At 45.4% G+C, this 15,661-nt stretch overlaps 1 protein-coding gene across 3 annotated transcripts in view; it reads left to right on the top strand.

The window, feature by feature from the left end:
• LOC124712604 overlaps nt 1-15,661 on the top strand; it is a 498,348-nt gene that overhangs the window by 254,841 nt on the left and 227,846 nt on the right. Inside the window, exon 1 of one of the 3 annotated variants that reach the window (XM_047242883.1) lies at nt 8,254-8,307. The exons of the other annotated variants lie outside the window; for them this stretch is intronic. Within the exon in view, the coding sequence (XP_047098839.1) occupies nt 8,269-8,307 (39 nt within the window). The 5' untranslated portion in view covers nt 8,254-8,268. Of the gene's footprint in view, nt 1-8,253; nt 8,308-15,661 lie in introns of those variants that run through there. 3 annotated transcript variants of the gene reach the window in all.

Raw genomic sequence — 15,661 nt, 5'->3', positions numbered from 1 at the left:
CAATGACCCGGAAGCTATAGCAGCTCGACTACGTTTCTCGGCGCTGTGGCCGAAGAGTAAAATACCCGATGGATTGGTTGTACTGTCTTCAATAAGTACGGACAGTCGTACGCGCGTTATACTCGTTTACGATTTGCTTCACCGTGAAGGAAGCTCTCTGGGAGGATGAAAACGGCGGAGCCCTTGCTGTTACCGTCTTTTTTAAATTCTGGTACGTAAGCCTTCGGTGCAGTTTCGCACTGTTGTCTAGTTAAGGGGGGTAGGACGTCAAACGGGCCGACTTGGAGCAGGAGAGGCATCACGCGACATTTTAATTTCCACTGTCTAATACTTTTACAAGTAAATTCATAAAACTTTGTCAGCATGACCAGGAAGGATTCAGGATACACAATCGTAGCAGCGGAAGTTAAAAACATAACAAAATAATTTTTTTTACACGTGAAATTTCATCAATTTTTCACTTACTATTGGCTGCATTTGTTGCTATAGGTACACTTTTCTTAATAAGTAAGAGAGACTGTTCGATGAATTTTGCACAGCATACAAACCATACTTACAGGTGTCTGAAACTCTAGAATCTATTTAATTTATGAAAAAATGAATGAGCTGTTACGTTTTAAACTTTATGTTTAGAAAAAAATCAAATTTTGTAGTTAATTATCTCAATTTTTACCACAGTTTTTAATAGATTTGGAAAATTCTAGAGTTTCATACACCTGTAAGTATGGTTTGTATGCTGTGCAAAATTCATCAAAGAATCTCTCTTACTTGTGAAGAAATATGTACCTATAGCAACAAATGCAGCCAACAGTAAGTGAAAAAATGATGAAATTTCATATCTAAAAAAAAATTATTTTATTATGTTTTTGCACTTCCACTGCTATGAGTGTGAATCCTGAACCCTTCCTGGTCATGTTGACAAAGTTTTATGAATTTATTTGTAAAAGTATAGACAGTAGAAAATAAAATATCCTGTGGCGCATCTCCTGCTCCAAGTCGGCCCGTTTGACGTCCTACCCCCCCTTAAACAGAATGAGTGCACACGGAATACAAAAAAGCGCATGCATGTCCAAGTGCGGCGAGATGCGCGGCCCCGGATCGGATCAGCCCGGCGGATTGACGATGAGGGTCAGTGTGCTAGCCAACTTGGGTGTGGCTTTTAGGCTGTTTTCCACAACCGACAAGGTGAATACCGGTCTGGTACCCAACTCTCGCCTCAGTTATACGATTCTCAAACGTTTAGATGAGCTTCTGCACATTTTCACTCGCACAACTTTACACAAATGGGAAGGGGGGGGGGGGGATGAGGCGGCGTAGGAAGGACATCTGGGCAACGTCTTAAAGTAACCATGCCACAGCTGTTAATAACGATACCGACTCTGTGCAGATGCAGGACAAAGGGGCAAGAAAAAGAAGGAGATATTCATCCAATGTTTGACAATGACAGCACTTGCCCACTTCGAATAAGCTTTACACATAATTTTAAACATTTTCGCTGTTCATGCAATAAAACATCAGCCTCATGCATGACACTTTAATTTATTATTTGTTTACTACTAACTATTCGCAACACACTTTGCAAACAGTGTGTAGGAGGACGTGATGAAAAGTAATACTACCGAATTTTTCGTGTAAAAACACTTAACGCTTTATAAAGAAAACGAACGTTATTAAATTTTACATATTTATTCTTCATGTCTACACATTTATTTCTCAACGTAGTCACCCTGGCAGCGAACACGTTTCTACCAACGAGAGACCAGTTTGTTAGTATCGTCAGTGTAGAACGTTTGACTGCGTTGGCGGTGCCACGACCTCACCACTGCCAGCACTGCTTCAGCACTATCAAACTGAAGTCCTTTAAGTTTCGGAAACAGGTGAAAATCGGGTGGAGGCTAATCGATAACAGTGAAAGCAAGGCCTCGGATTGTTGAAGGTGTCACAGCGCTCGTGCGTGGTTTGGCATTATGCTGAAGGAGAGGGTGCTCCACATGCGAACGAATTCTTCGAACTCGGAACTCGACTACAGCACGCTGTTTCTCACGGACGGAAATAGTTACGGTACACACCGCCATGTTACACGCTACAACTAGCAACCCTCTAGCGGTAGAGGATTGCAAATATGTAGACATGCAGAATAAAGATGTAGAATGCTAATAACGTTTGTTTTATCTAAAAAGCTTCAAGAGTTTTCTCCAATTCGGAAGAATTACTTTTCAGCACGGCCTCGTACAAATATCGCTGAATGTACCTGCAAAAGCGTGTCATTGTACGACACGTGGCTCAGGAGGTATGACGTCGTGTACATTGAGATGCGTGAAAATCTTGCTTCTGCTTGAAATGGAGCGCAGGTTACGCAGAATGTATTCATCCAGTGTTTGACAATGAGAGCACTCAGTGACTTCCAACAGACTTTAAGCCCGATTGCAAATCTTTTCCTAAACTTTTGTCGCTTACGTGCTTATAGAGTCAAAGAGCACATTAACTCATTTGTAAAGTAATAAAACGTTTGAAGCTGTTTTATACGTGTGAGTCCGATTCTTTTACAGAATGAGGACGTTCACTGGTACATGCTGATGGAACAAAACATTATAACCATTGCCAACAGCATGACTGAATGACGCCTGGTGGCGTTGATGGCATGTGGCGCTGTAAGCAACAAATATAAGGGGAGCAGAGACGGTTAGGGAATCATTCCAGAGGCGATGCGGGGCACAAGTGGGGAAATCCATTGACATAAGCGACTTTGGCACTTTTACGGATCTCAGACTATATCTACGTCTACATATATACTCCGCTAGCTACCAAGCGGTGTGTGGCGGAGGGCACAATTCGCGCCAAAGTCATATTCCCCCCCTTCCCTCACCCCCCTCCCCTATTCCACTCGCGGATCGCGCTATGGGAAAACGACTGTCTGAACGCCTCAGTACGAGCTCTGATATCCCTTATCTTTTAATAGTAATCATTGCGCGATTTGAAAGTTGGTGGTAATATATGCTCTACATCCTCGGTGAAGATCGGATGTCGGAATTTAGTGAGCAGCCCCTTCCGTTCAGCGCACCGTCTATCTGCAAGTGTGTCCCACTTCAAACTTTCTATGAGATTTGTAACGCTCTCGCGATGGTTAAATGTACCAGTCACGAATCTTGCCGTTCTTCTTTGGACCTTCTCAATATCTTTAATCAGACCCAACTGGTAAGGGTCCCATACAACGAACAATACTCTAGGGCTGGACGAACTAACATATTGTAAGCTATTTCCTTCGTTGAAGGATTGCATCGCTTCAGGATTCTACCAATAAACCGCAATCTAGAGTTTGCCTTACCCGTTAATTTTGTAATCTGATCATTCCATGTGAGATCATTTCGAATAGTCACACCCAGATACTTGACGGATGTTGCCGCTTCCAAAGACTGGGCATTTATTTTGTACTCGTACTTTAATGGGGGTTTTCGCCTTGTTATACACAGTAGGTTACACTTAATAATATTCAGGCGATCATTGTAGGCAAAACCACCCCTTCCTTCCGCCTCCTTGATTTCTATCTCACCGTCTATGGCCGTCCCATCGCCCTCACTCCCACCCTTAAGTACCTTGGCGTCACTCTCGACCGTCGCCTCTCCTGGACTCCCCATCTCCAGACAATCCAAGCCAAGGCACGTTCCCGACTCCGTCTCCTCAAGCTCCTTTCCAGCCGTACGTGGGGTCTGGACCCCTCAACAATCCTCCACACCCATACATCCCTCATCCGCCCTATCCTTTGTTATGCCCATCCAGCCTGGATCTCTGCCCCCCCTACCTTTTATAAATCCCTCCAAATCCTTGAACGCCATGCTCTCCGCCTTGCCTATCGCATCCGTCTCCCTTCCCCCACGCAGATCCTGTATGATCTCATCCCCTTCCCCCACCTCCTCCTTTTCCTTGAAAGGATACGGATCCTGTACACCTCCCGTAAACTTGATCCTCCTCACCCGCTCGTATTCCCGATCCTCTCCCACCCCCGCCCGCTGCCGCGCCTGTATTCCCACGTCCCGCCTGGTCTCCATCTCTCCACCCTCCTTACCCTCTCCCAAGGTGGCTTCCGCCAGCTCCCTCTCCCTGAAGATGTCCTCGTCCCCTCCATCTACCCCTCCTATCAACTTTGACCCTGACCTGCCCCCCACTTCCGGTGTCCATTCCTTTCGGCACCCTCCCTCCCTTCTCTTCTCTTCCCTTCTTTTTCCTTTTCCCCGTCCCCTCCCTCCCCCCTCTTCCCCCGGGCTTCCTCTCCCCCTTCCTCCCTCCCCCCTATCTCCCCTGCCCGTGGCACCTCTGCTCTCCCCTCTCACTCTCCCACTCCCCTTCCTCCTCTTCCTCTCTTGGCAGGTCCCCGGACTCGCACACGCATAGTGAACATTCGCGCGCCGGAGATCATCGCCTTCTGCGTCTCGTGTGTGTGATGTCGTTTAGTGTTTTTGGTGTCTGCCGTCCCACTACTACGTTCACTTGTGCCGTCGGATTCATCAGTGTTCTGTGCGCCGTGCCAACGTGTTTTCAGTGTTGTTATCATCACGTGTGAACGACTCCGTGTTTTTTGTGTCTCTGTGACCTCTCTCTTTTGCCCATCACTATGTTCATTATCATTCTCCGTTATTATACTATTGTAAACACTATGGCTGAAGAGCGGCGTAGTGTGCCGCTGCCAGCCTACCTGATTTGTACAGGTATTAAAATAACAATAAAGTAAAACTTAATAATATTGAGAGATAACTGTCAGTCATTACACCACGCATTTATTTTCTGCAAATCCTCATTGGTTTGTTAACAACTTTCGTGTGATACTACTTTCGCGTAGACTAGAGCATCATCGGCAAACAGTCTAATGCCGCTGTCAATACCATCAACCAGATCGTTTATGTAAATCGTAAAAAGCAGCGGACCTATTACGCTGCCCTGGGGCAAATCTGAAAGTTATGCACGTATAATATGAATGTGTCTGACTACAACACTGGCTGCCATTTTTTTTCGATAAAGAGAAGGCGTACGACCGGGTCTGGCGTAACAAACTGATCGCTAAATTGTATTACCTACATGTCCTTCTTGACTACTGCAGCAAACTAATCGTGAGCTTTCTCCAGGACAGGAAGATAACAGTCAAGATACGAGGACAACGCTGCAGTCTCAAACACCTCTCGGAATGCATTCCATAGGGATCGGTTTTGTCACCAGTTGTCTTTGTCATCTACGTTAAGGACCCTCCAGCTCTGCTGTTAGTGGTGCTTACTCAATTTGCAGATGATTCGGCTTTGTTGACCGGTAGCCGACAAGTCAATGCCGTCATCAACAGCCGCCAGCGCAACTGACGTTAACTGAACAATGACGCCGGAAAACTGTATCAAAGTCAATTCAGGAAAGTCGAAGGCCGTGATGATTACACGCCGACGCCCGATCCCGTGGTCGCATGATTGTGCACAGTCGACCACTCAGCTAGATGGACAGAGATAAATATTTTGGTATTACTCTGGACAACAAGTTACCTTTTAACACACATGTACGAGAGAAACGAAGCAAGATGCTACGCCTTCTCCACAGGTCTACTCAACACTGGCCAGCACGTAACTACGGACCAGGACCAACCTCCGCCTTTATTGTGCAATAATCCTCCCGGCGTTACTTTACGGCTGCTCGACGTGGAACACTCTTTGCCCCACATCCTTAGGCCTCCTCAAGGCATCCAGGATTGGTGTTGGGCCATACTCCACACTCCGCCGTGGTCCCGGATCCAGGACCTCCACCGTGAACTTGACATGCTGCCCCTTAGCGCACAAATTCGGATATCCATTATGAAACTCCTCAACAAGGTTGGACTATTACTTCCAACGTTCCGCATGGTGCCACACGGTCGAGATACGCCGAATCATCGTAGAAGATCTGCCATAATGACGTCTACTGGAAGCCAAGTGAAGGCAAAGAAAATAAAATAGAAAGTTAAAATAAATCAGGAACCACCACCTCAACAGGTTCTACAGACCTAGAGTCAAAGACCCTGCTTAAGAATAATAAAGATGAATTTGATCCATTTACATGCACCTCAGAAGTCCAGCCACTCGGAGGGAACGCGACATGCTGCTGTCGTGAGAACTTAGGAAAGAGGTTAAGAACAGAGAAATCTCTAGTAGACTAAAAGCTGCTGGCCATCCACTCCATATCACAGACTGTGGAGGTCGGACTCTTGACCGCTCTGATCGGCAGGATAGGCGAAATCTGTGGCAGACTTGACGACACAGTACAATGCTGGTGCAGGCGTAAGTGTTTCTGAAGACACGACCTTTTTCGGGGATTTGCAGTGCCCTACAACAGAAAAGCGCAGCTAACGATTTTAATTACGCACTATTTTCTCAGAGTATTACAATTTATAAGCGGCGACAGCTTTTGTCTAGTTGAATGAAATCCGCTTGGGGATACAAGAATATACACTCCTGGAAATGGAAAAAAGAACACATTGACACCGGTGTGTCAGACCCACCATACTTGCTCCGGACACTGCGAGAGGGCTGTACGAGCAATGATCACACGCACGGCACAGCGGACACACCAGGAACCGCGGTGTTGGCCGTCGAATGGCGCTAGCTGCGCAGCATTTGTGCACCGCCGCCGTCACTGTCAGCCAGTTTGCCGTGGCATACGGAGCTCCATCGCAGTCTTTAACACTGGTAGCATGCCGCGACAGCGTGGACGTGAACCGTATGTGCAGTTGACGGACTTTGAGCGAGGGCGTATAGTGGGCATGCGGGAGGCCGGGTGGACGTACCGCCGAATTGCTCAACACGTGGGGCGTGAGGTCTCCACAGTACATCGATGTTGTCGCCAGTGGTCGGCGGAAGGTGCACGTGCCCGTCGACCTGGGACCGGACCGCAGCGACGCACGGATGCACGCCAAGACCGTAGGATCCTACACAGTGCCGTAGGGGACCGCACCGCCATTTCCCAGCAAATTAGGGACACTGTTGCTCCTGGGGTATCGGCGAGGACCATTCGCAACCGTCTCCATGAAGCTGGGCCACGGTCCCGCACACCGTTAGGCCGTCTTCCGCTCACGCCCCAACATCGTGCAGCCCGCCTCCAGTGGTGTCGCGACAGGCGTGAATGGAGGGACGAATGGAGACGTGTCGTCTTCAGCCATGAGAGTCGCTTCTGCCTTGGTGCCAATGATGGTCGTATGCGTGTTTGGCGCCGTGCAGGTGAGCGCCACAATCAGGACTGCATACGACCGAGGCACACAGGGCCAACACCCGGCATCATGGTGTGGGGAGCGATCTCCTACACTGGCCGTACACCACTGGTGATCGTCGAGGGGACACTGAATAGTGCACGGTACATCCAAACCGTCATCGAACCCATCGTTCTACCATTCCTAGACCGGCAAGGGAACTTGCTGTTCCAACAGGACAATGCACGTCCGAATGTATCCCGTGCCACCCAACGTGCTCTAGAAGGTGTAAGTCAACTACCCTGGCCAGCAAGATCTCCGGATCTGTCCCCCATTGAGCATGTTTGGGACTGGATGAAGCGTCGTCTCACGCGGTCTGCACGTCCAGCACGAACGCTGGTCCAACTGAGGCGCCAGGTGGAAATGGCATGGCAAGCCGTTCCACAGGACTACATCCAGCATCTCTACGATCGTCTCCATGGGAGAATGGCAGCCTGCATCGCTGCGAAAGGTGGATATACACCGTACTAGTGCCGACATTGTGCATGCTCTGTTGCCTGTGTCTATGTGCCTGTGGTTCTGTCAGTGTGATCATGTAATGTATCTGACCCCAGGAATGTGTCAATAAAGTTTCCCCTTCCTGGGACAATGAATTCACGGTGTTCTTATTTCAATTTCCAGGAGTGTAGATTTGTACTAACGAATCAAACTATAATTTAGCTTGTAGCATACTAACGCGATGTGATATAACTTAGCGGAACGCCACTGAGCGTCTATTCTATCCCTTTTTTGAGCGTGTGGCCTGTTCCTCACCACCGTTTTCTTGTGTCTTTTAACGAGTGCGAATATATGCCTCCTGCCTGGATGGAAATAAGCTCCATTAGCAGAATTCAGCTTTAAAGAACTAAAAAAATCAACGCTTAAAGAACAGTGTTCACCTATCTCCTTCTCTCGCCATGCTTTGTGTTTTATTTTTCGACGACTTAAATTATATATGTATATACTTTGTGGCGTATTATCAAATAATTTCTTTTCTTCCTGTTTGCAGGTATGTACAACGCAACATCAGAGCTGTCCGGATGGGGCTGGCTGTAAATAATTCATCGACGAAGGTGGAGGTAAGGTTGGCTTAAAAAATCAACGGGAATAACCAAACATTTTTTTAGGTCTGCTACTTCCTCTACATATAGACTTTGTTATTATTTCTGAGTGACAGAATGTTCGCTTATTCACAGTATAGTTAATAAAAGGTTGCATGCCATCTGCTGAAAATAACAATAAGGCTGAATAACATCTACAGAAATTCTGTTGCGAAATGAGAGCGATATGTAATCTTTAGTTCGGCCCTTAACAATACACTCCCTACACAGGGCAAGCTGGCGAGAGAGTGTGCTTTTTTGGGCACAAATGCACTTCTTTCGATGTAGTCCGCTTTTAAAACAAAGCACTTTGTTTAGTGTTTTTGAGGAGATATCATTCTTAAAGCAAGATTTTCGAATGTCTACTGAATACAGAACTGTGCTCGACATCGAAACTACATTGGACGCAAGACAGTTGCCAATCCTAACTTTTCTTATACAGGAGGGGTGTAGGACGAAGTCAGAAGATTCCGAATGCACTCCGGATGTCTCATTTTTCCCACTGCCAAAGCACACCTGATAAAAGGTTCTTCTATAAAATATATTTACAAGGGCCATGACCCATTTGTCTTCCACAGCCACGAATATGTAGTCTTCCTGTTCTGCTGCCCTGTTGTGATTGTACTGTCGATTTGGTCTAGTCTGATTTGATTAGCCGCAGAACCAGATGTATGTGTGGTGACCTATGTTATCGCCGATCAACGGTACATGTGCCAAATCTCGGACCAAATATATATATATATATATATATATATATATATATATGCTTTATTTATAAGAAATAATGGGGTTCAGAATTTTAGATGAAACACCCGTCTTAGGGTTTTGCATTAGGATGGATGTTATCTTCAATGTTTGGCCTATTCAGATTACACGTCATCGTGATGGAAAGGTCAGTTTTTCCGTAATTTTTTTGCATTTGTCAATGCGTCTTGTGTCTTTTTGTGTATATATACTGCGTCTCTTGTAACAGCTGATGGCATTATTACCAATTGTTGCTACGTTTTCCTGAATGCAAGGCATCCTGCAAGAGAACAAAATTTTCGACGCGCAATTTCGCTTTATTGGAACGTATAAACGTCAGATGTTTCGATTTGGCATGGCCTGATAGTCGGGTGTCCTTAGCCTGTCACAGTTAGATCGAAAAAAGCATCGTTTCCATTGCAGCAGAGATTTTTATTTATCACGGTTCTGCCAATTTGCACAAAAATTTTTATAAAACATATACGCAAACCGCCCTCGTAAACCAGTCTACTACGGAAAACCGTATCAAAATCCCTAGAGAAGTTCCTCAGATCAGCCTGAATTTACAGACAGACAGCGAGCACAGGACATCAGTTTACGAGGGCGTGCTGAAAAGCAGTTTCTCTTGCGTGAAAACAGAACAAAAGTTATTAATATTCTTCTCCTTTATTCTTCAAGTCTATTTATTCCTCAGTATAGTCTCCTTAGGGACGAACACAACACAACGAGAGACCTGTTTGTCGATACCGTCATTGTAGAATGTTTGACTTTATTGACGGAGTAACTCTCTCACCTCCGCGTGCACCGCTTCATCAGTGTCAAAGTAAAGTCCTCGAGGGCATTCCTTAAGTTTTGGAAACGGATGAAAATCGAATGGGGTCATCTCGAGACTGTATTGAGGACGATCGACGACAGTGAAACCAAGGCGTCGGATTTTTCCAGATGTCGCAGCGCTCGAGTGTGGTCTGGAACTGACATCCTCAAGGAGGCGGTGCCCCATGTGTGGATGAACTCTTCGAATATTACAGCACGCAGTTTCTAACCCACAGACATAGTTTTGTTACACATCACCGTTTTTAAGCGCTACAATTCGGAGCTCTCTAGCGGTGGAGGGCCGAAAATATGTAGACACGGGGAATAAAGATATATATACAGGGTGGTCCATTGATCGTGACCGGGCCAAATATCTCACGAAATAAGCATCAAACGAAAAAACTACAAAGAACGAAACTTGTCTAGCTTGAAGGGGGAAACCAGATGGGGCCATGGTTGGCCCGCTAGATGGCGCTGTCATAGGTCAAACGGATATCAACTGCGTTTTTTAAAATAGGAACCCCCATTTTTATTACATATTCGTGTAGTACGCAAAAAAGTAGTTTTAGTTGGACCACTTTTTTCGCTTTGTGATAAATGGCGCTATAATAGTCACAAACATGTGGCTCACAATTTTAGACGAACAGTTGGTAACAGGTAGGTTTTTTTTAAATTAAAATACAGAACGTAGGTACGTTTGAATATTTTATTTCGGTTGTTCCAATGTGATACATGTACCTTCGTGAACTTATCATTTCTGAGAACGCATGCTGTTATATTGTGATTACATGTAAATACCACATTAATGCAATAAATGCTAGCCGGCCGCGGTGGCCGTGCGGTTCTGGCGCTGCAGTCCGGAACCGCGGGACTGCTACGGTTGCAGGTTCGAATCCTGCCTCGGGCATGGGCGTGTGTGATGTCCTTAGGTTAGTTAGGTTTAAGTAGTTCTAAGTTCTAGGGGACTTATGACCTAAGATATTGAGTCCCATAGTGCTCAGAGCCATTTGAACCATTTGAACCAATAAATGCTCAAAATGATGTCCGTCAACCTCAGTGCATTTGGCAATACGTGTAACGACATTCCGTTCAACAGCAAGTAGTTCGCCTTCCGTAATGTTCGCACATGCATTGACAATGCGCTGACGCATGTCGTCAGACGTTGTTGGTGGATCATGATAGCAAATATCCTTCAACTTTCCCCACAGAAAGAAATCCGGGGACGTCAGATCCAGTGAACGTGCAGGCCGTGATATGGTGCTTCGACGACCAATTCACCTGTCATGTAATATGCTATTCAATACCGCTTCAACCGCACGCGAGCTATGTGCCGGACATCCATCATGTTGGAAGTACATCGCCATTCTGTCATGCAGTGAAACATCTTATAGTAACATTGGTAGAACATTACATAGGAAATCAGCATACATTGCACCATTTAGATTGCCATCGATAAAATGGGGCCAATTATCCTTCCTGCCATAATGCCACACCATACATTAACCCGCCAAGGTCGCTGATGTTCCACTTGTCGCAGCCATTGTGGATTTTCCGTTGCCCAATAGTGCATATTATGCCGGTTTACGTTACCGTTGTTGGTGAATGACGCTTCGTCGCTAAATAGAACGCGTGCAAAAAATCTGTCATCGTCCCGTAATTTCTCTTGTGCCCAGTGCCAGAACTGCACACGACGTTCAAAGTCGTCGCCATGCAATTCCTTGTGCATAGAAATATGGTACGGGTGCAATCGATGTTGACGTAGAATTCTCAACACCGACGATTTTGAAATCCCTGATTCTCGCGCAGTTTGTCTGTTATTGATGTGCGGATTAGCCGCGACAGCAGCTAAAACACCTACTTGGGCGTCATCATTCGTTGTAGGTCGTGGTTGACGTTTCACATGTGGCTGAACATTTCCTGTTTCCTTAAATAACGTAACTATCCGGCGAACGGTCCGGACACTTGGATGATGTCGTCCAGGATACCGAGCAGCATACATAACACACGCCCGTTGGGCAATTTTGATCACAATAGCCATACATCAACACGATATCGACCTTTTCCGCAATTAGTAAACGGTCAATTTTAACACGGGTAATGTATCACGAAGCAAATACCGTCCGCACTGGCGGAATGTTACGTGATACCACGTACTTATACGTTTGTGACTATTACAGCGCCATCTGTCACAAAGGGAAAAAATTGGTCCAAGTAAAACATTCATATTTCTTTACGTACTACACGAATATGTAATAAAAAATGGGGGTTCCTATTAAAAAAAACGCAGTTGATATCCGTTTGATCTATGGCAGTGTAATCGAGCGGGCCAGCCATAGTGCCATCTGGTTTCTCCCTTGACGAGTTTCGTTCTTTGTAGTTTTTTCGTTTGATGCTTATTTCGTGAGATATTCGGCCAGGTTACTACCAATGGACTACCCTGTAAACAAGCAAAGATGGTTAGTTTTCCATCTACATAAGAGGATAATCTGTGGGTCATTGTGACACTGTGGTAATCAGATGAGAGATAGAGATGCGTTCTTGATGAAGAATACTTTTTTTAAGAAAAAGATCAGCAGTATCTCTCTTCCTTCCTATAACTATTCACCTACCTGTCACAGTTTGTCAATTTTTTCCCCCGCGACTGCCGTTCTTTGTGTCCCGTCTTTTATCACAAGGAAAGATGTAGAAGCGCCCGCCCTGCTTTCCTGCGCGAGCATGGCTGTGTGAGGGGCACGCGCACGCACCTATCCGCCGCGGACCGGATTCCGCACCATACTGCGTGTGGCGCGGCTACCTGCTCAGGACGTTGGCGGGCGTCAGGTGGCTGTGCTTTCTTCGGCACAGCGGGATCTCGGCTATCTGCCGCCGGTAAGTAATGAACACGCAGACAGCCGGCAGACATAAATTGCCGCCATCTGCCGCCGCCCATTGTGAGGAATCGTTCCCTCGCTTTTGTGGCTCTCCGCTGCCAGCCGCGAGATCCGGCCGCACGCCACATTCGGGTTACGTGTCCATACTACATGTAAATCTACATCTACATGTGTACTTTTAGATTAGATTAGTACTTGTTCCATAGATCATGAATACGACACCTCGTAATGATGTGGAACGTGTCAGGTTAATAAAAGGTGCCTATACAAGATATTACATTAGACAAAATATTAGACGACACTCAATATATTTTTTTTTTTTTTTGTGGAGGTTGGGAAATTACCTACTTACTATATCCAGAAATTCATCTAATGAGTAGAAGGAGTTGTCATTAAGAAATTCTTTTAATTTCCATTTAAATGCTATATGGCTATCTGTCAGACTTTTGATGCTGTTAGGTAAGTGACCACAGACTTTTGTGGCAGCATAATTTACCCCCTTCTGAGCCAAAGTTAGATTTAACCTTGAGTAGTGAAGATCATCCTTTCTCCTAGTGTTGTAGCCATGTACACTGCTATTACTTTTCAATTCGTTCGGATTGTTAATAACAAATTTCATAAGTGAATATATATATTGTGAGGCTACAGTGAAGATTTCTAGCTCTTTAAATAAGTGTCTGCAGAATGATCTTGGATGAGCTCCAGCAATTATTCTGATTACATGCTTTTGTGCAATGAACATTCCTTTACTCAATGATGAGTTACCCCAGAATATGATGCCATACGAAAGCAGAGAATGAAAATAGGCGTGGTAAGCTAATTTACTCAGATGTATATCGCCAACATTTGCAATGACCCTAATAGCATAAGTAGCTGAACTCAAACGTTTCAGCAGATCCTCAGTGTGTTTTTTCCAGTTCAACCCCTTCATCAGTGCATACACCTAGAAATTTTGAATATTCTACCTTAGCTACTGATTTCTGATCGAAGTCTATATTTATTAATGGGGTTATTCCATTTACCGTGTGGAACTGTATATACTGTGTTTTGTCAAAGTTTAATGAGAGCCCATTTGCAGAGAACCACTTAATGATTTTCTGAAAAACACGCGGTGCATGGCGGAGCATACCTGATACTACTGCTAGTACTACTCGCAAATGGAACGTGTGAAAAACGAGTGTCTTTGTCCTCCGTACGAGTCTTAAATTCTCTTTTTTTGTCTTGGAGGGCCTCAGGCGAAATATGCGCTCACAGCATCAGAATATTTCTGCAGTCAGTCGCAAATTCCAGTTTTCTAAACTTCCTTGACATGTTTTGCAAGAAGAACTTCGCCTTCCCTCCAGAGGTACCCATTTGAACTCACGAAACATCTCCGTAATACCCGTGTGTTGATCTAACCTGCCTGCTACAAATGTAGCAGCACGCCTCTGAGATTCTTCAATGTTATCCCTTAACACGACCTGGTGGCGATCCCAGACACTGATGCACTACTCAAGAACGAATAAACGATCTACTTTGTATGCGAATGACGCTTTTCCAAAATTCTCCAATAAACAGAGGTCTATCATTCGCCCTCCCACCCACAATCTTCGTTCAATGTCACATCGCTTTGCAACGTTACGCCTAAATACTCAACTGTCGTGATTCTGCCAAGCATCACACTACCCATAAAGTATTTGAACTTCCGAAGATTGTTTTTCCTTCTTATTTAAATGAACTCACGTTTTTCGGCATTTAGAGCAAACTACCACTCATCACAACAAATAAAAATTCTGTCCTTCATCCTTTATTCCACTTCAGTCACACAGGGACGGCTCTTTCACGTTCATAGTGTCATCAGCAAACAGTCGCAGACTGGTGATCACACTTTCCTTCAGAGCATTTATAAATATAGAGAACAACAGCGGTCCTATAGCAGTTTCGTGTGGCACTCCTGACCATATCTTTACCTCTGTTGAACACTCGCTCTGCAGGAAATCGTACTGGGTTCTACCGTTTACAAACTCTCCGAGCCACTCGTACATCGGGGAAGCTAATCCATATGCTCGGACCTTCATTGACAGCCTGTGGTGGGACACTGTGTCAACTGCTTTCCTGAATTCTAGGAATATGGGATCTGCCTGCTTTCCTTCATCAATGGTTCATAGAGTAGAGTATCGTGTGAGAAATGGGCAAGCTCATTTTCGCATGAGAGATCCTTTTATTCACGCCTTCCCGCTGCTGTTCACTTTATTATAATAGTAATTCTTACTGCCTGATTCCCACTCTTCCCTGTTTGTTTCGTAGAGAAAATTATAACATCGAGAAAGAATTACTCGAAAGTGCCCAATCCTTCAGGGTATGTAGATTAATACAGGGTGGAGCAATAAAAGTGGCCCAGAGAACAGAGTTCCAGGGTACTAAGAAACACAGTAGAGGAAAGGAAATGCAGTACTAACCTGACTATAGCAGACGCTGAAAGTGGCCACTATTCATCTCTGGGCACTTTTGGGCCCTGGTAAGTAAGTTACTGAAGGCGGATTGAAGCTGGACTGCTGGAACTGCTGCAGTCTCATCCAAAATGTTCTGCTGCAGTTCTTGAAGACTATTAGCGTCGTAAGATCAGCGTTCTTGCTACACATCTTAAACTTGAGGGGTGCGCACACAAATAATCTCCCACTGACAGATCAGGTGACCTGGGTGGCCAGCTAGGGCCACTACCAGACTGGTAATAACTCTGTGACGCGTGAAGATTGTGTAAATGTGCTCCAAGGTTGGGTTGGCTATATGGGCAATTGCTCCCTGTTGGAAGCAACTCTCGATCTTTTCCTCCTCCGTTAATGCTACCACAAATGATCTGAAAATGTTCGGGCCACTTTTATTTGCTACGTCCTGTACGTGCTGTCAAGTTCCCTGAAAGGTGTTAC

The sequence above is a fragment of the Schistocerca piceifrons genome, chromosome 1 (genome assembly GCF_021461385.2).
Source record: "Schistocerca piceifrons isolate TAMUIC-IGC-003096 chromosome 1, iqSchPice1.1, whole genome shotgun sequence".
NCBI classification, from domain to species: domain Eukaryota; kingdom Metazoa; phylum Arthropoda; class Insecta; order Orthoptera; family Acrididae; genus Schistocerca; species Schistocerca piceifrons.
This window is presented reverse-complemented; position numbering and strand designations above follow the sequence as displayed.